Source organism: Biomphalaria glabrata, chromosome 1 (genome assembly GCF_947242115.1).
Source record: "Biomphalaria glabrata chromosome 1, xgBioGlab47.1, whole genome shotgun sequence".
Taxonomy (NCBI): Eukaryota; Metazoa; Mollusca; class Gastropoda; family Planorbidae; genus Biomphalaria; species Biomphalaria glabrata.
In genome coordinates this window covers 64805273-64829608 of record NC_074711.1, presented here as the reverse complement: position 1 = coordinate 64829608, position 24336 = coordinate 64805273, and the positions used below count along the sequence as shown (strand labels likewise).

The window sequence follows — 24336 nt, the reverse complement described above, 5'->3', positions numbered from 1 at the left end:
CTATCAGTAATTTCTCCTGATTTTTCATAAGAATGCTCTTCGTTTGTTTGTGTTATTAAGTATGCATACTGTATACAAATAACAACAATCCAATTTTATAACAAAAGGCAATTTCTGTGACAAATAGTCACCTACAATATACCAGTATACCGTTATAAATCTGATTTCATTGTCTTCAATGTTTAAAATGGGTTTTATAATGGAAAAGGCAGAGTCCAGAATATTCAATAGTTGTTCATCATCAAAAGGTGTCGAGAAAGATATTTTGTCTCTTTACTAAGTCTGTTAATGGTTGTCTATTGGTCTTATGATAGTAAAGTTGATGTCTCTATTGGGACTGTGATTTAGGAAATGAATTTGTATATGTTAAGTTTTGTTACAGAAATTCTATTTCTTAGTCATTTTATTAAAAGGGCTATTGTTTTAATTTAATATTATAGAACTTTTCAGTCACTTGTTTTAACACTACGACAGTTAGACAACAAAGCCACTTAAGCAGACGATTTAAAATCCACTTGAGCCTGCAGTCTTCACACGCATACACTCAGTCTCGTTCTGCGCGTGAGTTTATCAATGACTCTCGTTGGGTACAAAGGCTGTAAGTTAGATTGTTCTTTTTTTGTTTTCTTGTTTGCGTTATGAATTGAATGATGGAACTATCATTTCACTAGTAGGTTTATATTTGCAGTGGTTTAAAACTTCATTGCCTTAAGAAATGTTAAGCAATAACTTGTGATCCATTCAATTAATTAACTTTCATTTGATCGATACAGGCTCCCATATAGGCCTATTTATGCTTAGAACTTGCATTTTATTTTGTTCTGTTATAAACACTTAAAACGATTATAATATAAGATTGTTTGTTTTATTTGTAAATTAGTTAAGCTGCTTATAGAATTCTAGAATTGCTTGGATAGCTGAGCTTACATTGCAATGTATGAAATAACTTTAATATTGCCAACGTGTAAATCTCGATGTGTCACCTTTATCAATCAAGAATGGTTGTGATATAAGCTAATGTTATTTCTTTTCAATAATATACATTTCCTAATCCGTCAGATCACTTGTCTTAAAAGTAAAACATCTAAAGTGACATGAAAAAAATTGTGTTCACATTTCTTATCTTCTATTTTGGTAAGTTGAAAAAGATTTTTTTTTAATTGTGTGTGTGTATGTGTGTGTTTTTTTTTTGGTCAGTTGGTCAGTTAGTAATAACTAAACTAAGTGATGATAGGATTTCATGAGTTTCCTCCCCTGTATCACATCACTAACCTATGACATTGAAATTAGAACATCCTTGACTCTATAATGACTATATCCCTAGACTAATTTTAGTTAAGAAGGCCATATATACATTTTAACTTTAAACTTTAACTCAGCCACGTGATTGGTTAGTTTGGCCGATTTGATAATTCACTTGAACATCGACGTCGCCTGAGTCATTGCAAATATGTAGGTCATAGCCACGAGAAGTAACGCATCATTCTTTTATCTTTGATCTCCAATTGATTGTCTTAAAAACATTAACTAATATTTATGATATGGCAGGTCTGCTGCATAGCCGCTCTCTGACCGGTAATAAGAATACTCTTAGGAAGTTGTCATTTCCCTGATATCAAGAAAGAGTAAAAACATTTCCCTGATATCAAGAAAAAGTAAAAACATTTCCCTGATATCAAGAAAGAGTAAAAACATTTCCCTGATATCAAGAAAGAGTAAAAACATTTCCCTGATATCAAGAAAGAGTAAAAACATTTCCCTGATATCATGAAAGAGTAAAAAAATATTTTTTTACTTAACTTAGCTTAATTTTAAAGCGTATATTTTTTTTCTAGATCTAATTTTCATATTTTTGAATGCCAATTATTATTGTCTATTTTTACAAAGCTTAAATCAACTCACTCTCTCTGTCTGCCTGGTAAAAAGATTGTACACGTTATTTCTGCCACACCCAGTCTCGGAGCAAGTTGAAATTTTGCACAATTATTTTTTTTTTTGCCTGACAAAACAAGAATACATTTACAAGAAAAACACAAAAAAACAACAGTTATTTAATTAGCTATAAATTATTTTGTCTGGTAGTGAACAAAGGAAAAGGAAAGAAATCGTACTTGACAGATATGTTGGTATAAGCTGAATTAGTCCCCTTGAAGAGGCTTGAGCACTGAGTTTATATTCAAGACGTAAAACCCCCCAAAAAATGCTCTTAAAAAGTGATCACTGTAACATTAACAAGATAAACACCACCCACCCCTTTTTTTCCAACTGGTCCAGACAAGCGATATGATCATAGCGCATAGAGAAAGCTAAAAGCATGTTATTGCGCATAACAAAAGCAATTGCTAAAAAAAAATTGTAGTCGCACAAATGTATTATTGTTAGTCTAGACCAGCAGTTCTCAACCTTTGGATACAATTAGGCCTACACCTAATATAAGCTTTATTATTTTTTTTAAAGTATTTTCTTCTCTTTGTTTTTCTTGTTTATTTTTACCGTTAAAAGTTAGATTTGTTCAAATGAAATCTGCATTATCGTCTGTTGATATGGACCCATATTAGTGCTATACTCTGTAAGGAAGGACATACTTTGTATGGGAACAGAACTCATTACAATCCCATTGGACAGATGACATCGGGAGAGAGAAGTGAAAGTAGAAGAAAGAAGTGACATTGGAAGAAATATCTGACAAAATGAGAGGTGTGACATAGTGAGAGTGAGAATGGACCGTGAGAGAGACAATAGAAGAAATGTGGCATTGAGAGAGAGGTAAAAGTGGTAAAAAAAAGAGTGATTTGACATTGGGAGAGAGACGAAAATGAGAGAAAGAAAGTGGTGGCAGTGGGAGAGAGAGATGTGACACTGAGTTAAAGAGGTACAGGTGGGGGAGAGAGATGTGGCACTGAGATAAAGAGGTACAAGTGGGAGAGAGAGATGTGGCACTGAGATAAAGAGGTACAAGTGGGAGAGAGATGTGGCACTGAGATAAAGAGGTACAAGTGGGAGAGAGAGAGAGATGTGACACTGAGATAAAGAGGTACAAGTGGGAGAGAGATATGGCACTGAGATAAAGAGGTACAAGTGGGAGAGAGAGATGTGGCACTGAGATAAAGAGGTACAGGTGGGGGGAGATAAAGAGGTACAAGTGGGAGAGAGAGATGTGGCACTGAGATAAAGAGGTACAAGTTGGAGAGAGATGTGGCACTGAGATAAAGAGGTACAAGTGGGAGAGAAATGTGACACTGAGATAAAGAGGTACAAGTGGGAGAGAGATGTGGCACTGAGATAAAGAGGTACAAGTGGGAGAGAGATGTGACACAGATAAAGAGGTACAAGTGGGAGATAGAGAGATGTGGCACTGAGATAAAGAGGTACAAGTGGGAGAGAGATGTGGCACTGAGATAAAGAGGTACAAGTGGGAGAGAGAGAGATGTAGCACTGAGATAAAGAGGTACAAGTGGGAGAGAGAGAGATGTGGCACTAAGATAAAGAGGTACAAGTGGGAAAGAGAGATGTGGCACTGAGATAAATAGGTCCAAGTGGAAGAGAGAGAGATGTGACACTGAGATAAAGAGGTACAAGTCGGAGAGAGAGATGTGACACTGAGATAAAGAGGTACACGTGGAAGAAAGCAAAGGCTGGGGGGGGGGGGAAGAAAAAAACAACAAAATATCAATTTTTATCTGTTGCCTCCATCAATGAGTGAACATTTTGATGTTTCATCAAGAGATCGTTTCAAGTGCAAATGGTTGTATTTGTGACACATTTATAAAAAACACACACAACCTTTGCTATCAACTGACATTGTACACGCACTGACTGTTATGTACACATTAGGACTAGTCTAGTCCTGAATGCTCAGTGGACTCTCACCAGATTATATCAAGTGTCAAGCCAACTGAAAAGTCCTTGAAATAAATGCTCAGTGAGCGTTGGGTCTCTCTCAATGTAAATATCTTCCTTGTAGCGGTGCTTTTTTTTTTTGCTCAAATGTTTGTGTAGGTCTACATATTTATTGGAATCTGACGCTATTCAACAGTTTCCTTAGCCCAGGGAGGCCAGAATGAAGAGTTGGAGAGACATCCAAGTGACGGCTGGTACAACAATCTCTTACACCCAGACTGGGGAGCCATTGGTGAGACGCTTTATAAAGAAGTTTGGTTGGAAAAAAAATATAGCAGAGAATAGTCATTGATTTGTATTTAGGCTTTAAATTGTTTATTATGGCCGGAACACCCACTTCATTTTTTGTTATTTTAATATACGGCCACATTATAACGATCAACCTAACATACTTTTTAGCCCGTGAATAAGTGTATCTGTGGCAATGAAATTTTTTCGGGCCTGTCTTTCCTTCTCTCATGACATATTACTTTGTCTCTTATCTTTGTCCTATCTCTTTCCTTATTTCTGTCTTGTCTCTTTGTCCATCCGTCTTTTCTCACTTTGTCCTCTAGTCTTATCTCTGTGTAATCCGTCTTTTCTCACTTTGTCCTCTAGTCTTATCTCTGTGCAATCCGTCTTTTCTCTCTTTGTCATCTAGTCTTATCTCTGTGCAATCCGTCTTTTCTCTCTTTGTCCTCTAGTCTTATCTCTGTGAAATCCGTCTTTTCTCTCTTTGTCCTCTAGTCTTATCTGGTCCTTTCTGTTCAATCTTTTACTCACTCTAACATACCTCCACTATATCTCTGTCCTCTCTGTCATGTATCTGTCCTTTCTTGGCCTACTTTGAATCTGACTCATTTATCTAAAAGTCATTTGGGGATATAGCAGTAAAGAAATCGCCTGATAAAATAAGAAGTCATCCAGAAATACAATTTTAGAACAATATCAATACAAAGATAAATGCAAAAATAGTTTGTGCGTTCTTAAAAAATGCTTTATAAACCAAAACTATCATTATCTTGTATAGACCTCGCCACTGCAAACAATTTAGAAGCCAGCGATGACAGAACATAAAGCACATTGCATTTTAAAACTTTTAAGTCGCCTTGCTGGTAGCCTACGCACTGGCGGATCCAGGGAGGAGGGGGCGGTAGGGGCGATCGCCACCCCCACTCGGCAGACCCCCCCCCCTCGAAAGGGGGGGGGGGCGGACGAATTTTAGTATAGATTTCACACAATTTGTATACGAATTTATTACTTATGTTAATAATATATACTAATTTTTTATATTTCAACCTATTTTTATATTATTTCGCCCCCCTCCCTTCTAGTAATTTGGCCGATTTGGTAGGGTCGGGAGGGGGCGATGGCATCAATCCGCCCCCCCCCCACCATAAACTTTCGAGTGGGGGGGGCGGTCCTATTTATTTGTAGAAATCATAGCTTACTAACAGAATCAATTAAATATCTATATGATAAAAACTTGTTATTGGTATTTTAACCGGTCTTTATATTATGTCGTTCACCTGTTGGCCGATTGGAAGGGGAGGAGCGAATACCTCTACTGCCCTTCCCATCTAAACCCTTTGTGTGGTGGGGGGGGGCGGTCCTACTTTTATGGAGAAATCATAGTATGTGAACAAAATTAGTCGAATATCTATATAATATAAAGAGGTGGAAGTGCGATACATGCAATCACCTTCCCCCCATCGGACAAACCAATACTTTTTCTTTTTGTATAGTAAGAAATTACAAAATTAAAAACATCTGTCACAAAATATAATTTATATATGCTATAAAGTAAATTTTTATATCGAGTCGCCCAACCCTTATTCTTTAATGCAAAATGCAATCATTAGCAGAAATTATAAAAAGGAGCGAGGATTAATCGTTTTTATTTTACCGCCCTTCCCGTTTCCAGACATAGTTTGTGTAATTTCACATGAATTTATCATAACTATTTTAAGAAAGACTTTGCTTTGGAAAAGTTATAATTCAAACGAAATTTTTCAATATAACAGTCACGGTTGAGATGAGTTCAAAAGCCAAATAATCTTTTCCTAGTCAACTTTTCCAACCTTTACTCTATCTCATATTTTTCTAGTTAAATAAATTTAGGACTATAACTCACAATTTATGCTTGAATTCTATTGAATATTATTAATCGAATTTTTTTTCGGCGGCGATCCTCAAAGCCTTAATCTAAATATGTGGGGTATCTTATCTTTTCAAAGAACAAATCAGTTGTATTTGCAATGTATTAAGGGACTATAAATTCATAATAGAATATTTTTCCACATTATTGAAAAGGTCCTTTATAATAGAATGAATAATGAGCTGTAGGTCAGGAGAATGCGTTACTGCAGTGAAGAATGCCAGAAAACGCTTTTGGCGTTATATATATATATGCTGTACGCACGTTTATTCATAGGGTTAGGGTTTACTGGGCGTTAGGGTTAGGGTTTGGAAAAAAATCGCCCCCCCCCCCCCACTCCAAAGTTCTGGATCCGCCAGTGAGCCTACGCCTAGTTATGTATTTAGTTGAATCCTAATTGAGCTATTCACATTTCAGATACACACTTGTTAAGGCGGAGTCCTGTTAGTTATAGAGATGGTGTCTATGAGCCAGCTGGAAAAGGTCTACCAAATCCATTCGACATTAGCAGGATAGCTTTCAATGGGTCAAACAACTTGAGTTCAGAGAGAAACAGAAATGCTTTATTGGTATTCTTTGGTAAATCTTTTATATTTTGGCCTCGTGTAGACAGATAGACCTATCATTGATAAATCTGACATCAATTCAAGAAGGGGTGGATGAGGGAGGATGTGTAGAAACTATAGGTGTCAGGTGAAGATAGGAAAACTATAATATTTAATAAAATACATGTTGTTAAATCAATTAAATTGACCAATGTAAAAATAGAAAAAGCCAAACGAAACACTGTAGGCTTACCTGGCGATATGAAATACAAAGGTGATACGAGGTGGATATACATTAATCATCATACATAAGTTCACCAATGCACACACAAACACGGAAAGATTTTGATTTTTAACGAGTAACTTTAAATCAGCCTTTGTTATCTCTTTAGAAAACTACATATACGATGGGATAGAGATTATTCACTTACATCACTGACCTGTATATGCGAAGACTGGACAAGGATTATGTGTTATCAATCGCGTATTTTAGGCCATACGGAAAGAGTTAAAAAAAAATGATCTTTGTTTTGTTAGATTCGCGCTAATAAGATCATTTTCTTATACATTTAGACTAGATTCTAGATCAAACAATTAGAAGAGACTGTGCGTCATCTTAGATCAGTCAATATATTGCTAAGTTAATGTCTTAAATATGTGCTTCTTTCCCTTTCATATACTTAAGCACACTAAAAAAAAAATCACCACGCATTTCAATCTAGTGCCGCCCTCTATAGGTGGCTTCTGCAATGCCTTCATATTTTTTACCTTTCAGTTTAAAAAACATTACAAACTTTGTAATGTTTTAGTGAGTCGATACTTGTTCGTTGGTTGGTAGCTCTAAACAGCTAGCACAACTAAACAGATGTAGGTGTATTCAATTCTGTTGAACGTGAAACAAATTTTGAACACAAAATATCTGAATATAACTTTCATCTATAAACGTAAACAACTTTCAGCTTGAATAAAGATGTACAGGCCTATGTAAAAACACAAGTTAAAATGATAATTGAAATAAAATTTGGCTCTTTAAAAATACACGTCACACGTCCCTCTTGTTTTCTTCAACTTTCACGTCTGTCTTAATGAACTTGAACTACGACAGACAAGATCGTAATTTCATCAGAATCTATTCAGCCTATACAACCATCAGTCCTCTTTTATGATTACATCAGTGACACGCATTTACACCCCATAACAGAGTGTGCATCACTAATTCATACACTACCATAAGTTGCTATCTGTTTTCTTAGGCCAACAACTTGTGGAGGAGATCATGGATGCTCAAAGACCCGGATGTCCGATAGAGTATATGAATATCCCGGTGCCACTGAATCATAAATACAACCCTAGAAAGATAAAAAATCTCGAGATGCCGTTTTTGAGATCACGTTACGACCAAAGGACCGGCTTCTCGCCAAACAATCCACGGCAACAGGTGCGTACTTACAACGTGCAACAAAACAAGCTTAGGTATTCCACCATTAGAGAATAAACTCTAGGGTTTTGTATTATTGAACTTCCGCCTTCACCTATCCCTTAGTCTGTTGGACCGTTGTGACACCACACAAGATCTGTCAACCGTCTTTCTATATTCCTCTCTGTCCTTTGCCTTGGATAGAATTTCATTCACTGCAGGCCTATCTATTCGTTGATGTTGTCTTCTTCCTGGTACTGTTCCCTGTAGGAAGGTCTTTGCGAGCTCGAGTACCTTGTGATGTGACCTTAGAGTTGGAGTTTATATTTTCTTTAGTGGTTAGCAGGTCATCGAGGACCTTGTGATGTGACCTTACAGTTACAGTTTACATTTTCTTATAGTGGTTAGCAGGTCATCGAGGAGGGGTCCCATTGTTCTATTAATCATGTTTCTTATTTTTAATACAATATCTTAAATTAAATCCCAATAGTGAATAGACACAATTAGTTCATTATGTTATACAGGATATATTGGATAGAAGACTTAAAAGTAAAGTAGCATTTATTCATAAAAACTTTGAACCATAATCTTCAAATACAAAAACAAAATTTAATAAAATACTCAGAAAGAACAAAGATAAAGGCACATTCTTCGTTCCACATGCTAGGACAAATTGTACAAAAGCTCGTTCTTCCCTAGCGCTATTAGAGCATGGAATGGGTTGCCTGAGCTAGCCAGGAAAACCAGTGACTTGGAGGAGTTTAGGTCATTGGTTAATATGCATGACGCGTAGGACGTAATCATCTTCTTTTTTGAAGTAACGTCTGTATCATATAAGATAAGATAAGATAAGATAAGATAAAAAACAAATCAAAAGGTTCAGTTAACTGTCATCCCTCAATTAAATTGTTTTTGTATCTATTGAGATGTATTATTATCTTTGAGTACACTAAAGATTGTGTTCCAAATGACTTAGATATGTAATTGCTTTTTCAAGTTGAATGAGATCACACCCTATATTGATGGTAATCTTGTGTACGGAGCCGGCAAAGCTGTCGAGGATACACTCAGGTCATTCAAGAACGGGGAACTGTTGGCAGACAACAATGATATTAAGAAAAGTTTTCCTGCTAAGAATGACATCCGCTTGCCCTACGCTAACCCGCCATCACCTAGAGACCACGTATTGAGACCAGTCAGTCGATTTAGAAGTGAGTCTAAATATATTAAGTCTAAAAAAAAGTTAACTATTGCTATAGCAAGTCATGGAACAGTACTTTTTTAAATTTTATTTTGTCGTCTGTCCAGGAGTTGGTAACCCAAGGACTCACGAAAATCCATTTTTATATGCCCTACAAGTCGTCTGGTTCAGATATCACAACTACCTGGCTCGGGAAGTGAAAAAGTCACATCAAAACTATAGCGACGAACAGATATTCAATGCTGCGCGGAGACTGTCTATTGCACAGTATCAGGTGATGCATTGTATCTATATATGCTAGTATACCATTGGACCCAATTCACCAATTGTAAAAAAGCACCCCTTCAGTCACGTGTTTTCTCATCTTTTCTATACAACTTACCACCTATTTGAATTAAACACGGATATCACATGACCGTATTTTTTGTTGTTTTATCCATGGTTATCATGTGACCATTGTTTTGGTGAATGAGGTCCAATAAAAATTGCCTGAACTCTACCACTAGGCCTGTAATATGTGAAACAATTTTAGAAGATTCACTAGACTCTGACTCACTAGACTATAATACATTACCAGAATAAACTAGTTATGCTACAATACGAAGCGATACTAAAGATCATAACAATGATTACAAAAACACTAAAATGGCAAAAGGGGAATAAAAGCTGAGAACGTGATCCATACAAAAAGGCAACACCTGATATTGTTGCTTCATGGCTAGAACGACTACATACTGTCACAAACCGTCTATACATAGTGGCTGCCTTGAATTGTTGTGAAGGTCGTTGTCTAGAAGTTCAGATCGCTGGCGAGCAACACCAAACCTAGTTCAGTCTTTTGACGGCAGGGAACAATCAGTGGAACAATAGCACACTAACCAAGGATATTCATCTCATTCATATGGTTAGTAAACAAATTATTGAACTATAAAACATTTACAAAATAAGTCGTGGATCATCCGATCAATCCAGAGAAAAATAGTTAAGTTACGTAGTACAACACAGACTACTTATCTCCGATAGGAAGCAGTTATCAATGCCAACGCCTTATCCCAACACTTCCACAGAAAATTGTTATGTACGAGTGGCTGCCGGCCTGGCTGAAAATTGATGCCAATGGAAATGTTTTCAACATCCGTGAAGATTATCCATATGAAGGTGGTGGTAAAAACAATTACTCAGGTGAGTGTGTACGTATGTGTCTGTGAAATAAAAGAATTGGATTTGGGGCTTCGAATGTGTGTGTGTGAAATAAAAGATTTGGATTTTTGTATTTCGAATGAACGTGTGTGTGTGTCGTCATAGGGTTGTAGCTCCAGACAGCTAGTTCAACTAAACCTTTGTAAGCGTATTATTTACAGAACTCCTAAATAAAAACTTCTTTTTAAACATATGAAACTTAAAACTTTTATTAACACTATGAAAATATTTCAATATCTGTAGAAACACAATAAAACAACGGAATATCGAACAGACACACTACTTGTAACTCACTTCAGTACAATCAACATGTCGTCCTTGCCCTCCCCTTGAACTTGTGATCCTCATCTTAATTGACAAAAATCATTCGGTTATCCCCTAATGGACCTCATTCACCAATCGTAAACAAACAACATTTAACCACGTAATAATATTGATAAAACAATGAAAAAAACTGTCACGTGTAATTTGTATAGAAGAGATAGAGAACCACGTGGCTAAATGTTGATTGGTGAATGTGGACCATTATAAGCTCAACCTTTTATTTGAATGTTTCATCAGAAATCCTCAGCTTATACAAACACACATACACACGCGTTAGGATTCCAGCTACCCGTCGCCTCAGCGTGGCGCCTCCGTGGAAACGTCTAGTAGTGGAACTAGATAGGCGAAGTACGAGTAGCGAACCAGGCTCTTGCGGGACTCCCTGGGTGAGCTTTTGTTGTTGTTGTTTTTTATCTCTCTCGGGGTAGGGATGGAACAAGTAGCCCGCAACCCAGTCCAAAAAGTCTGCCACGCTGTTCCACAAAGGGGACGTCATCAGTGACCGGATTAGCTGGAGTGGCGGTTCCCTCACGGAACAGTGGCGGTTACAGTATAGGAATATGAGACAAGCTCCCCGCAGTTAGCACTGTTCTCGGCCATTATAGCGAGTGGGATCCAGGAACGGGGACGGAGCGCTGTGTACGCGGCACTGTCCGTTCTGGCCCTGTCAATCAATATGGCCGTCTACCGCTGGGAGCCCTCAGACAGGACAGGGGTGAAGAACCCTATGTCCAGGCCTGGTTGTTGGATAAAAGCCTTTCTAACAATCAACGGGATAATGGCGCAACAAGCGCCGATTCCCTACTGGACTTCATGGAAGGTAGACCAATTAGATTCTAATCTATTTCAGCGGTCGCCGAAAGGGGAAAAGACGCTATTAGTTTTGTGTGAAATATCTGTCCGTCTGTCCGTCCGTCCCGTTTAGATCTCAGAAACTAGAAGAGAAAATGAAAATCGGACATCATGATATTTAGATCATTCAAAGTTCTGATGCAACGGCTTCTTTTTTCTTTTCTGAAAGCGAAAAATATAATTTTTTAAATCAATTATGCAATCAGTTTATTCATAAAAATACACCATTTTTACAACTATTAACTATTAATAGTAACAAACACTGGAGGCTTTTTTTTTAGTAAAGGAGAAAGCTATTTACCAATTTTTAAACACATTTATGCAAATGGTTTTAGATTTTTTTTTAAATATTATTTTTTACAATTGTATTGCTAAGTTCTGTCATACTAAATACTACATTTACAAAAAAAAAATACTTTTTTTTCTAAAGAGAAAAAATCTATTTACTATGCAAATAAGTCGGACATATTTTAAAACAACAATTAATAAGTAGTTTTTCATATTATCGCGTGAACTGTAGCGGTCATGTAATACCATAGAACACAAAACTAAAGGAATTATTTTTAAGTAAATGTTTTTTTCTTAAGAGATTGACCATTTACAAAACAATTAGATCAATTAGATACTCATAATAAGACATCAGTTAGGCCAGGTTCACATCTAACTTCACATTCACTTTCACCTATCCTTTGGTCTGCTGGACCGCTGGGACACCACACAAGATCTATCAACCTTCTTGCTCCATTCTTCTTTGTCATTTGTCTTTGATAGAATTTCATTCTGATAATACTGAAACCTGCCTTGGGTGGACCACTTCGGGGGCTGATTTTGAGTTGTGTTTTCACACAAACTGTCTTTGTTTTTTTTTTTTAATTTAATTTTATGATTCAAGTATAAAAAAGTGAGTTATAGTCCCAAAGTTATTTATGCAATAGAAAGATTTTGGATTGAGTAAAGGTTGGGATAAGGCGACTAGGAAAAAAAATATTTGGTTTCAGACCTCATCTCAATTGTTACTCTTATACTTAAATTTTTTTTATGAATTCCAAATTTATCAAAGCATATTCTTTCAATAATTATTTAAATTTATGCGCAATTACACAGACTCTGTCGCCATATTTAACTATTCTGTTTTAAAACGTCATGTTTTCGTCGGGGCCGTAAAGTGGAAACGATCATGCAAGAGACTGAGAGTCCTCTCTCCTTTTTATAATTATTGCTTATAATTGCATTTTGCAATGAAAGAGTATGGGTTGGGGCGACTCGATATAAGAATGTAATTTATAGCATATATAACTTATTAGTTATAGAAAACAAATCTTGACTAAACTAGAAGAGAAAAAGTATTGGTATGCCCGGTAAAAAGAAGGGGGATTACATCTATCGCCTCTACCACCTGGTAAAACCCTCTTTCATTTTATAGTTACTAATGATTTGATTAGAGATTTCAGTGTGGTGTGACATAAGATACAAATGGGTTTCAAATATCAATAATTAGCTTATATTATAAAGAGTCTCAACTAATTGTTTTCAAACTATATGATTTCTGCTTAAAAATTGGATAGCCCCCCCCCCCACTCAAAAGTCTAGAGTGGGAAGGGCAGTAGCTGTAATCCCCCCCCCCCCAACTCCCCACCGCCACAGAAGCGGCCAAGATACCAGAAAAGGAACGACATAATGTAAAGATTAGTTATAATGTATCAATAAGTAGCTTTTATCATATAATTATGTTAACAACCTGTAGTTTCTGTAAAAGAAAGTTAAGGGCCGGGGAGGGACGGCGGATTTATGCTATCGCCCTCTCCACCCCACCAAATCGGCTAACATACCAGAGAGGGAACTTCATAATATTGAGATTAGTTAAAATATCAAAAAGTAGCTTTTATCATATAGATAGGTCATCTGATAGGTTTCTATTAATGTCAACAAACTATGATTTCTGAAAAAAAAAATGGATCGCCCCACCCACTCGAAAGTTATGGGGGGGGGGGCCGAAATGATGCAATTGTCCCACCTCACCCCACCAAATCGTCCAACATACTAGAGGTAGGGGGTGACATAATCCAAAAATAGGCTAAAATATAAATAATGTGTATATATTATTAACCTAAGTATAGAATTCATATATAAATTGTGTAATTTCTCTACTAAAATTCGTCAGCCGAGTGGAGGGCCGATCGCCCCTACCTCCCCTCCCCCCTGGATCCGCCAGTGATATGGGGGATCAACAGCTACAAAAAAAAATAATCTGTAATTTAAAAGTGGAGTATTAATGTTTATTCAGTATGGTTATTTAGGGACGAACGTGGTGGCAGTCAGAAGCTTATTACCACACGGCCAGGCAGCCATTCATTGTTAAACAAGATTGATATAATTATCAAATATATGTTGTTGTTTTTTCTGTTGTAGGATACGACCCAAACGTTCATCCGGGTATAAGCACAGAGTTCCAAGCAGCCGCATTCAGATTCGGCCACACGTTGGTTCCTCCTGGCATAGTGACAAAGTAAGACTAATATTGTTAAGGACGAAAACAAAGTTAGTGGGTAATTATTTATTATTAATTAACCGAATAGCGTTTTAAAATAACTGTAGATCTATATCTAGTGAGCCCTAAATGATTTGTTAATAAAAGTTTTCCTATAATTTATTTAGAACAATTAAAAACGGTGCATGTCAAGACGCTGAGAGAGATGTCAAAGCCAAATTTACATCAAAACCTGAAGGTGGTGAGAAAACTCAAAAAGTGACAGGGATCAGGCTTTGCAATGCTTACGGGGTGCCAGAAGTAAGTTATAGGTAGAAATCCTATATACATTCAGTAACTTCAAGACATTGGAGACATTAAAGGACCATGTTTTAAGCTTCGTCCTTGTTCACTTTTATGTTACAATCTAAAGAGGTTTTACATTTTCTAAACTGGCTGCGACAAAGTAGCGAGACTCGAGACTTTTTTCATAAATAAATCAACAAAATATCTAGAAAATAGTTTGCATAGAGTATGTTGTAACAATAAAAATAATTTGGTGATTACAGATGTGTGCTAATAGCGTGTTCTACATTTTACTTTTATTCTTGATTAGGAAACCGTGGAAGTAGAAAACGGAATGGATGATGTCATTAGAGGATTGATTTTTACTAGAGCCCTTAAAGAAGATAACATCATTGTCAGTGATCTACGAGGTAAGTGTTTGATGGCTTTGGCAAGCCTTTAGGATAAAATCTCAACTTGGCTTGCCCAATTGTATTGTGGGCTGTTGGGTTACAATTGTCCAGTTGCTACTTATGTATCTTGTGAGTTCAACAATCTTCTTAAGTTTTGCATAAAAGTATAAAGGAAAACGACCTTGGCTACTACTTGACAGCAGTTGAAAAGCTGCATTTCGCCTATGAGATGGCTGGCGTGGCAGGGAAAGAAGTTGACTGAATTGGTGATTTGCATTGAAAGATGTTAACTGAAAACTAAGGTGACCAGACATCCCGACTTAGGCATGACGATCCCGCTTTGAATAGTCTCTCACGCTTTTCATAAAATGTCAGGGAGGAACGGCTAATGTTTATTTTGAAATCTTTCTTAATCTTTTGACTAATAGATTCCAAGTTACCGCCTTGCGGCGTTTTCTTCTTGATCCTTATTTCATGTTTGCTGCTTAGCGGGCTCCTGTGTTTGAGGCGTGAGTAGTGCTTTTACTTAGCAGCGTCATGCCTTCTTTGTCCCACCCTTCACGGGAAAGAAATCCCCTGCGATTGCAGGGTGCTCAGAAACACAATCAAATATAGCCTAGTTTTGAAACTGATAGAACTGGTGCATGCCTACAGAACACTGACAGATACCTGGAGACAGACAGACCCTACAGAACACTGCCAGATATCTGGAGACAGACAGACCCTACAGAACACTGCCAGATACCTGGAGACAGACAGACCCTACAGAACACTGCCAGATACCTGGAGACAGACAGACCCTACAGAACACTGCCAGATACCTGGACGTGCTGTAAGGGATTAATCTCAGTACGTAGTTTTAGTGCATGGAGGCTTACTAATGGTGACTTGGCGTAGTTATAAACCTAGCGTTGTTTAAAAGCAAAATATATCATGGTTGAGGTTTAGCGGTTAGTCAAATTTAATGCAATAATTAAATGAAAATACAAAATGTTATTTTCCGAATTCCTCTCTAAATCAAAAACCTTTGTTGACTTGCGGTTGTAGACCTTTGCAAACGTGGGAAAAGCCTCGGTAGTTAACCCAGACGATATGCGAAGACCCAAAGACAGCTCACAGTGCTACCCCCTAGCTGCCTAGCAAAGCCATGTGATTGTCAAAAGAGCTAAGCCGAAGGCTCTTCGAGCTCTAGGCATGTAAGCCTGCTTGAACAAACCGTTCTGCCTATGTAAAGCATTGCTATTTCCAACATATCTGGCACTCCGAGCGCATGGACTACAATGCATGGCCGAAGGCTGAGTACACCGGGAACCTCAGCCATTTTCCTATGTTGTACCAAGCTAACCGTGCAGAAATCGCCATTAGTGTAACGGTCCCTTGAGGAACGGCGCATGGATTATCAACAGGGACATGGAAGCTCTCTTTTAACTCCTCACCGTGCAATGGGAAAGCTCTCGCATTCCACGTGAGTTTTTTTGTGCTATTCATTTAGCTTAATCACTTCCTCAAGTAATCGTTTCCACCCGGGTGCCACGTTGAGGCAGAATAGCATACCCGAGGCCTAGCAGAACCTACCGCTGATCCCAAACTGTATCGCCACCTGCCTTGCCTTTGAACACATCAGAGTGGAGAGTGGTGAACTGTTGTTTCGACCATAGCTATGCTTATAGCCTACTTTCATTATTTTTATGAGAAGATTCATGTTGGTCGCTTCGCTACTAAAGGCCGCGATATAGGATAGTTAGTAGATAAATAAAATTGATTTTGATATAAAAAAAAAAAAAAGAAAAGCAAATAACTTCAAGAACAATGCATGAGCGCGACAAAAAAAAAAAATTAAAAACATTAAATGATTTTTATAACATTTGCCTATTAGGATTTGACTTTTCTTAAGTCATTCATTATTAAGAACTTATATAATATTCGCTAAGTGTTAAAGCAGGCATGTCAAACACGGCGTTCGGGGGCCGCATGCACCCGCTTGGCCACCTAAAAATTTATCAAATTAACGTTAAACCATTACGCTGGAAAATAAGAGATGACAAGCTACTAGAATTGAAAAATAGTATTTGTTAAACTGAAAAACGAGAGTGAGTCTGCAGTGAAAGCAAGCTACATTTGATCAAACTTAATTGCAAGCCGCAGCAAATCATTTAGTAAATGTGATTTTATTAAGGCGTGTGTCGTTGAAGCCGAAGTAATTTGTCCAGAAAAGGTGAAAGTATTCAAAGAAATAGCGTTAACTAGGAACACTGTGGCAGTCAGCTTGCGTGAACAATTAAAGAACAAAATAGTTGATTTTGAATTATTTTAATTGATTCTCGATGAGTCAGCTGATGTAACGAGTGTAGCACAGTTGGCTACATTCATAAGGCCTGTGACTGGAATTTTGAGATACACGAGGAGCTACTTGAGTTTTGTTCTGTGCATAACAACACAATATGTGAGGATGTTTTTGAGAAATAACAGGAGGTGATATTGCAGTACAATTTATCTTTGGTAAAGCTAGCTAGTCTAACATTGGATGGCGCACCAACCATGAAATGAAATGGTTTTGATGCAAATCTATTTTCATAAATAAGAGAGACTGATGCTAATTTTAAATTTGCTCATTTTCAGTGCATCATTCACCAAGAAACATTCTGCGCACAGCAATTACAGTTCCAACATGTCATAAGACCAGTTTCAGTCGTTATCAATTTTATTCGTGCCCGTGGTTTAAATCCTTGCCAATTTTTAATGTTTCTGGATGACATTGGACACGGTGTTCCCTACTACACAGAAGTCCGCTGGCTCTTCTGTCATAAAGTATTGAAGAGATTTTTTTGCACTGCGTGAGGAAATTGTATTGTTTCTGAACATGAAAGGTGAATCTGTTGAACATTTCCTAACTGACGAATGGGTTCGGGATTTGGCATTAGCAGTTGATCCCACTGGTCATCTGCAAGACTTGAATTTGAAACTTCAAAGTAAAGACTAAATTGTCACAACTGCGTGTGATCATGTGAAGTGCTTTCAAACAAATTACGACAGTGGATAAACAACATGAAAAGAAAATCTTGTTCACTTCTCAACGTGTCAGGAGCAAAAAAGATTAAATACGGTTGCGACATTTGGTAAATATGTCTGACACATGGAATCGTTAGTAGATGCTTTTAATGACCGTTTTCGTGACTTCGTTTCATACGAGCAAGAATTTTCGTTGTTTGTAACTCCATTCTTATTTGATTCTGGAAATGCTGCTGGTAATGTGCAACTAGAGCTGATAGAATAGAAGCCAGATTCTTTGTTGAAAACAAAGTATATAGAATTGACTGTGCCAAAATTGTACAGTTATTTACTGAACGGTACGTTGAATTGCGGAAATTTGCAGCCAAAATTCTAGATGTTTGCAAGCACTGATCTCTATAAACAGTTCTTTTCCGTAATGAAAGCTACAAAAACACCTCACCGTTCGAGATTATCTGATCAAAATTTATCATCAGTGATGAAAGTGCCAGTGGCAAACAAACTTCAACCTGACATTAATAAACTTGTATCCCAGAAAAAGATGTCAAGCATCAGGACAAAGAAAATAATGCGTAACCATAGTAATTTTTAATTACCAAATTGTACTACAAATTTAGCTAACTAAGGGACAGGTATGCCATTAATTATTGTATTCTATTGTATTGTTTCTAATTTACTTAAAACTAGTAGGCTTTTTTGCAACAGATTTTTTGCTGCTGCCACTCAAGTCATATTAAGTTTTTTTTATGTGGCCCATACACCTTAATGAGTTTGACATGCAAGTGTTCTCATGTCTGTTAATCGTCTTGTTTCTTTGTTTTTAGGTTTCCAATGGACCTCATTCACCTACCGTAAACAAACAACATACTGGACTCTTTAGCCACGTGGTGCTCTATCTCTTCTATATAATTTACGATCTCATGTTTAATTCATGATGGTTGTCTCGTGACAGTTTTTTTTTCCATTGTTTTATCAATAAGATCACGTGACTAAATGTTGTTTGTTTACGATTGGTGAATGAGGTCCATTTAGGACGTAAATAACGAAAGTAGACTGTAGACGCAGGCATAGACGTAACTGTCCTTCCATTAAGTTTAGATAAACTAGTCACATCGCTATGTTAATTTTCCCCGCGAAAGATTCCGCGTAAATGGGATTATAATTACTAAACAATGCTTTCCACGACTCTACCAGAACCCTATACTATAGTAGTGTATTAGCGTAACGAGATCACTAGGTTTAAAGTAATTGCATGATTTTATTTTTTCACTCTTCATTTTTAGCGGCCCCCGTAAGGGGAAAAAGCCGCTATTAGGTTTGTGCAAAATGTCCGTCTGTCCGTCTGTCCGCCTGTCACACTCAGATCTCGAAAACTAGAAGAGATATGAAAAATATTATTTCATCATTAAATGCGGCTTGAAAAGTTTAGGTGCAACGGCTACTTTTGGTTTTCTAAAAGCAAACCGTTTAATTTATAAAATTAATTATGCAAGCGATTTTTTCATAAAAATACACCAATTCTAAAACAATTACGTAAATGTAAGGGAGGCAATGTTACAATATGCTAACAAAGATGGACAATTTTTGTGTATTTTCAGTATCACTAAGTCAAATATATTTTTAAAATGTACAGGAAATGTTTACAACAAATATAAATAATAGTTAAAGATGCTTTTTCTGGTCAACTAGCTGCTAAAATTAAAAGAAAACATTTCTGTTTGTTTATAAAGGCTAATAATGCATTTTGTATGTAAATATCACGCACATTTTTTTAATGGACTTTTTATGCAGCGATTTTCGTGCAGTAGCGTAACGTCGCTACATGACCAGGTGCTAAACCAATTCCTTAAACTTTTTTTTTTTAAATCAGACTTTATTTATTTTTTGTTTAGTGCCCCCATCCGAATAAAAGAAGATTATTTTTGTGCGTTTTGTCTGTTGGTCGGTCTGTCCGTCACGATTAGATTAAAAAAAACTAGAACTCTAAAAGCTATTGAAAATCTGATTTACACTTTAATGTTCCTCCCGTAACATCTCAATAGTTTTAAGTATCTAAAAATTGATTGTTCCGGATTTTTTTGTACAAAACTAATCAACCCCACAAATGTTTGTTTGCTTTTCTAATTTATATTACATTCAATTTCCATGCATAAACGTTGCAAAAACACATTATCAATAATATGTTGTTCCGTTTTTTATGTAAATAGCATATTAATGCTAAATCAAAATCTCTATACTGACTTATATTTCATTAATTGTAAAAATGTTCCGGATATTGTTTTATAAAACATGAATTATGCCTAATGATTGTTTGAAATCACATAATTTACTAATATTACACATATATTATTTGACAATGCGTCACTATAATTTGGTTATCAATATCAAATTGTTCCGTATTTTCATCTTTAAACAAATTTTAAAAATATCGACAATAGGTTGTTCAGGGCATTAAAAAAAAGTAATTTACTTAAATTGATTACTGAAAATTACTTTTTAGACATTTAATTTTCTTGCTAAAACATAACATAGAAGTTTTGTAATCGATAAAGAAAGTTCCGGATTTTGTTTCTTACAAATCGTCGCCAGAAATTTCCGAATTTATATAAAAATCTACAAACGCCAAATAATTGTTTGAACTCCCTCTTCTAATTAATAAACAAATAATCTTCTCATTTACGAAATAATGTTTTTACGGATTTTTATGAAAAATATTTTAACTCACTACTCTCTTACAGTACATTTAACTTTCTACCTAAAACATTAAAAAATCTAATTATCGTTAATATTATGTTCCGATTTTTAAGGAAAACAGAATCCAAACACCAAAGTAAGTTATGAAAATCTCTCCACATGGCTGTAGTACATCTAATTTTTATACGAGACCATCCAAAAAATTTAATTAACGGTATTTCATTTATCTGAAATTCTCTTTTTCTTTTACTATTTATACAAACATCCGGAACAATCTATTATATAAACTTTTCAATTGTGTTCATACCTAAAAATTATTGCGATGTTTTGAAACGTAGAATAAAGGTTAATCAATTTTTAATAACTTTTAGTTGTTGTTTTTTTTTATATCAAGATGACGGACAGACCGACTGACAGACAAAACGCAAAAAACAATGCGGCTTTGATCCTTTTTAAATAAATTCTATTAGAACTCAGTGCACCAATGTCTATGAACCCTCGTTAAATATCTCGTGTAAATAAAGACATTTTTTTTTATGGTACCGGTACTAGCCTATTGTGAGGTAATGGAATTTTTTTTTCTTTGACGTCATATGAATGGACTCTTTAAATGTAATGTTAAAAGAACGCACTCGGTGCACCAATGTCTATGAACACTCGAAAAATTGCTTGTATTAATGAAAACATATTTTAGTCTAACTAAGCCGTGTGACGTGGTGTTTTTTTTTTCCTTTGACGTCATATGGAATGAATTCTTTAAAAGAAATGCTAAAAGAACGCACTCGGTGCACCAATGTCTATGAACACTCGATAAATGGCTCGTAATGATGAAGGCGATTTTTATTCTAGCTAGGCCGTGTGACGTAGTGTTTTTTTTTCCTTTGACGTCATATGGAATGAATTCTTTAAAAGAAATGCTAAAAGAACGCACTCGGTGCACCTATGTCTATGAACACTCGATAAATGGCTCGTAATGATGAAGGCGATTTTTATTCTAGCTAGGCCGTGTGACGTAGTGTTTTTTTTTCTTTGACGTCATATGGAATGAATTCTTTAGATGAAATGCTTAAAGAACGCACTCGGTGCACCAAAGTCAATGAACACTCGATAAATGGCTCGTATCGATGAAAGCGATTTTTAGTCTAGCTAGGCCGTACGACGTGTGACGTAGTGTTTTTTTTTTCCTCTGACGTTATATGGAATTAATTCTTCAAATGAAATGAAAAAAGAACTCGGTATAGTAATGTTTATTAAGCCTCGTTATGTGACTCGCGTTTAAAAAAGGAATAATATCTTGATTTAGATCTAATCTAGATTTTTTAAACTATTATAGATCTAGATTTTTATTACAGTATATCTAGATCTGGATTTATATTCTAATTAAAATTATTTTAGAGTCTATATCTAGAATTTCTAGATCTAGTTTAGACTAAAATAGACTAGATTAAGATGTAGAATTTCAATTTCTAAACTTAAAGTGTAAAAAAAAAGTGTAGATTTTCATTTCCAAACGTTTTGATCAATATTGTAATGTTTTAATATACTAAAACTAATCTACTATTTTTTATTTAATTTAAATTTACGGCAAATGAATCTTTGAAACATTATTACTTTTGACCATCGGATGGCTGCCTGGTCGTGCGGTTTGCGCGCTGGACTGTCGTTCAGATTTATGGATGGTCCAGGGTTCAAACCCTGCCCTCTCCCATCCCCCGTCGTCCTGCGGGAGGTTTGGACTAGGAAGTAAAACATTTTACATCAAAATTAAATCACCTCTTGAATATTATTTGCGAATATGCAGATCCGACAGGGATCCGACTTCGACGGGGGCCGCCTCTGAGTTTGTGTAACACAAACTCTCTTTGTAACCTTGTTTATTTTTCTGTTTCAGTTGGGGACACCAAATTCACTTCGCCTAGGGCCTCAAACTATCTAATGCTGGCCCTGTTCAGGCTGTAAAAAAAACTGTTGGTACACAGTCACGGGTTTGAACGGTTAGGCAATTGTAATCATCAGATGTGGTTACCATCTGCGATCCAAGACCACTTCTTTACCCTTACCCTCCAAGTGGCCTGGAGTATCATTTGCTTTTTCTTCCAACTTTTTGTGTCAATAAGTCAATCTTGAAGAGCTTTATCAAATTTATGTCATGAATGTCGTACTTACATACATCAGTCTGGCATGATTATAATTGATTATTGATCAGTCAGTGTATCTGAAAGTGGAGATGACCTGCAGCTCTCCTGCCCTCTATTAGATCTATCTTTTAGATCCCTATACAATTGATCGAGATCTATGTCTTGTAGAAACCGACCCTGTGGCATACAGTGTACATGTCTAAGCTCTACCATGCACCTTCTTCTTACAGTGTGGGTCTTGGCACTCTACTCTTTACATTTTTTTTTTTTATCTTACTATCTTAGTTTCAGAATCCTCCTTAAACATTGGAAGTAGAAAGAAGTTAGAAGTTTCTTTTCCTGCCATATAGCAGAGTGCTCAACACATAGGATCCATATACCAGGGCTTTAGTATTAATAGTCAGTATCTTATGCTTGCTTGTATTTACCCCAATCATTAGCCTAGAGGGACAGAAAAAAAAAATCAGTTATCATTGGGATAGTGATGTTATATGAATAAATTAATAGTGATGTAGGTATTTACTAAGTGCTTGAATCAATATCTCTGAGTTCTAGACCAAGGCAAGGTACCGTTGTTGCTATTTAAAGAACACATATCTATATAGTTTTGCTCCAGCTAAAATATAGGACAATGGAGATAGAATCTAGTATTATCAAACTACATTCTTCTGCTCTAACATTTACTTACATGTAATTCTGTTTACATCTCATCTACAAAGATCTTTTTTAAAACCTATATCTAGTTAGACTGAACACCACAATAACCAACCAACCAATCAATGAGGTAGTTCCGTATTTCTGACCTACTTTAACCAACATCACGTGATTGTAGGACAACAAAGAGAAGAATGGCTTTGTTTTCCTATATTTCCATTGCTGTTGCTCCTCTATTTTTACGAATTTTTTTATTTACAAACATTTTTAAATATACAGAGTACATCAACGAACTTCCTGAATGTTCAAATAACTATACGAATGTTTTCATAAAGGGCCAAGAACTGTTTAAGGATGGGTTTAAATTATCAATGATATTTTCTTTATAGTCCACAACAAGCATCAACACATTGCCGATGATACATTCACATACAGAAGAAGATGTTTTTACAAATGTTCTTGTAAGATTAAAAAAAACTTGGCGTAAACTATACAAAAAACACACGCATACATACATACATATATATATATATATATATATATATATATATATATAGGCCTATATATGGGATAATATGCATATTAGTTGAAACATTGTTATTTTCATAAACTTCAGCTATTTTTTAACGTTATATATTTCATATTCCGCTAATTGTTAATACATTGTGCACATCGATAACATTAAGAATTATTTTTTTGTGTTGGATACATAATGTAGGCCTATTATTATGTTATTAAAAGTTCTATCATTTTTAAGAAATTCACTGTGATACTATATACAAAATGTTACATTAAAGTTAAAGTTTAAAAAAGGCGTCGATGAAATAGATCTAGACCCATTTTATTACTTAGAAACCAAATTTAACAATGAATAAGGGCATGGTAAGACACATTTGGCCTGTGTAACTGTAAGAGTAGATCTAGATTTATCCTTGACTATCAGATGTGTTATTTGTTCGCTAAACAACTGAAGCCTATTACGCACAAGAAAAACACATGGCAGTCTTTTTTATCTTTTATAACAACTAGTCGACATATCGACTACACACTAGCCCTAGAGCTATCTGACCAATACATGCTGGTCTGCTGTCCAACTTTTA

General features: G+C 36.0%; 1 protein-coding gene across 2 annotated transcripts in view; it reads left to right on the top strand.

The window, feature by feature from the left end:
* The first annotated feature begins 510 nt into the window (after positions 1–510).
* The window catches only part of LOC106077777 (dual oxidase 2-like), a 59464-nt gene continuing 35638 nt past the window's right edge, over positions 511–24336 (top strand). Inside the window, exons 1-11 of one of the 2 annotated variants that reach the window (XM_056008204.1) lie at positions 511–598; positions 1060–1134; positions 4037–4132; positions 6455–6616; positions 7836–8020; positions 8997–9210; positions 9308–9474; positions 10268–10382; positions 13986–14082; positions 14232–14364; positions 14660–14759. In XM_056008204.1, the coding sequence (XP_055864179.1) occupies positions 1095–1134; positions 4037–4132; positions 6455–6616; positions 7836–8020; positions 8997–9210; positions 9308–9474; positions 10268–10382; positions 13986–14082; positions 14232–14364; positions 14660–14759 (1309 nt within the window). In that variant the 5' untranslated portion in view covers positions 511–598; positions 1060–1094. Of the gene's footprint in view, positions 671–1059; positions 1135–4036; positions 4133–6454; positions 6617–7835; positions 8021–8996; positions 9211–9307; positions 9475–10267; positions 10383–13985; positions 14083–14231; positions 14365–14659; positions 14760–24336 lie in introns of both variants that reach the window. The other variant, XM_056008195.1, reaches the window with a different exon arrangement.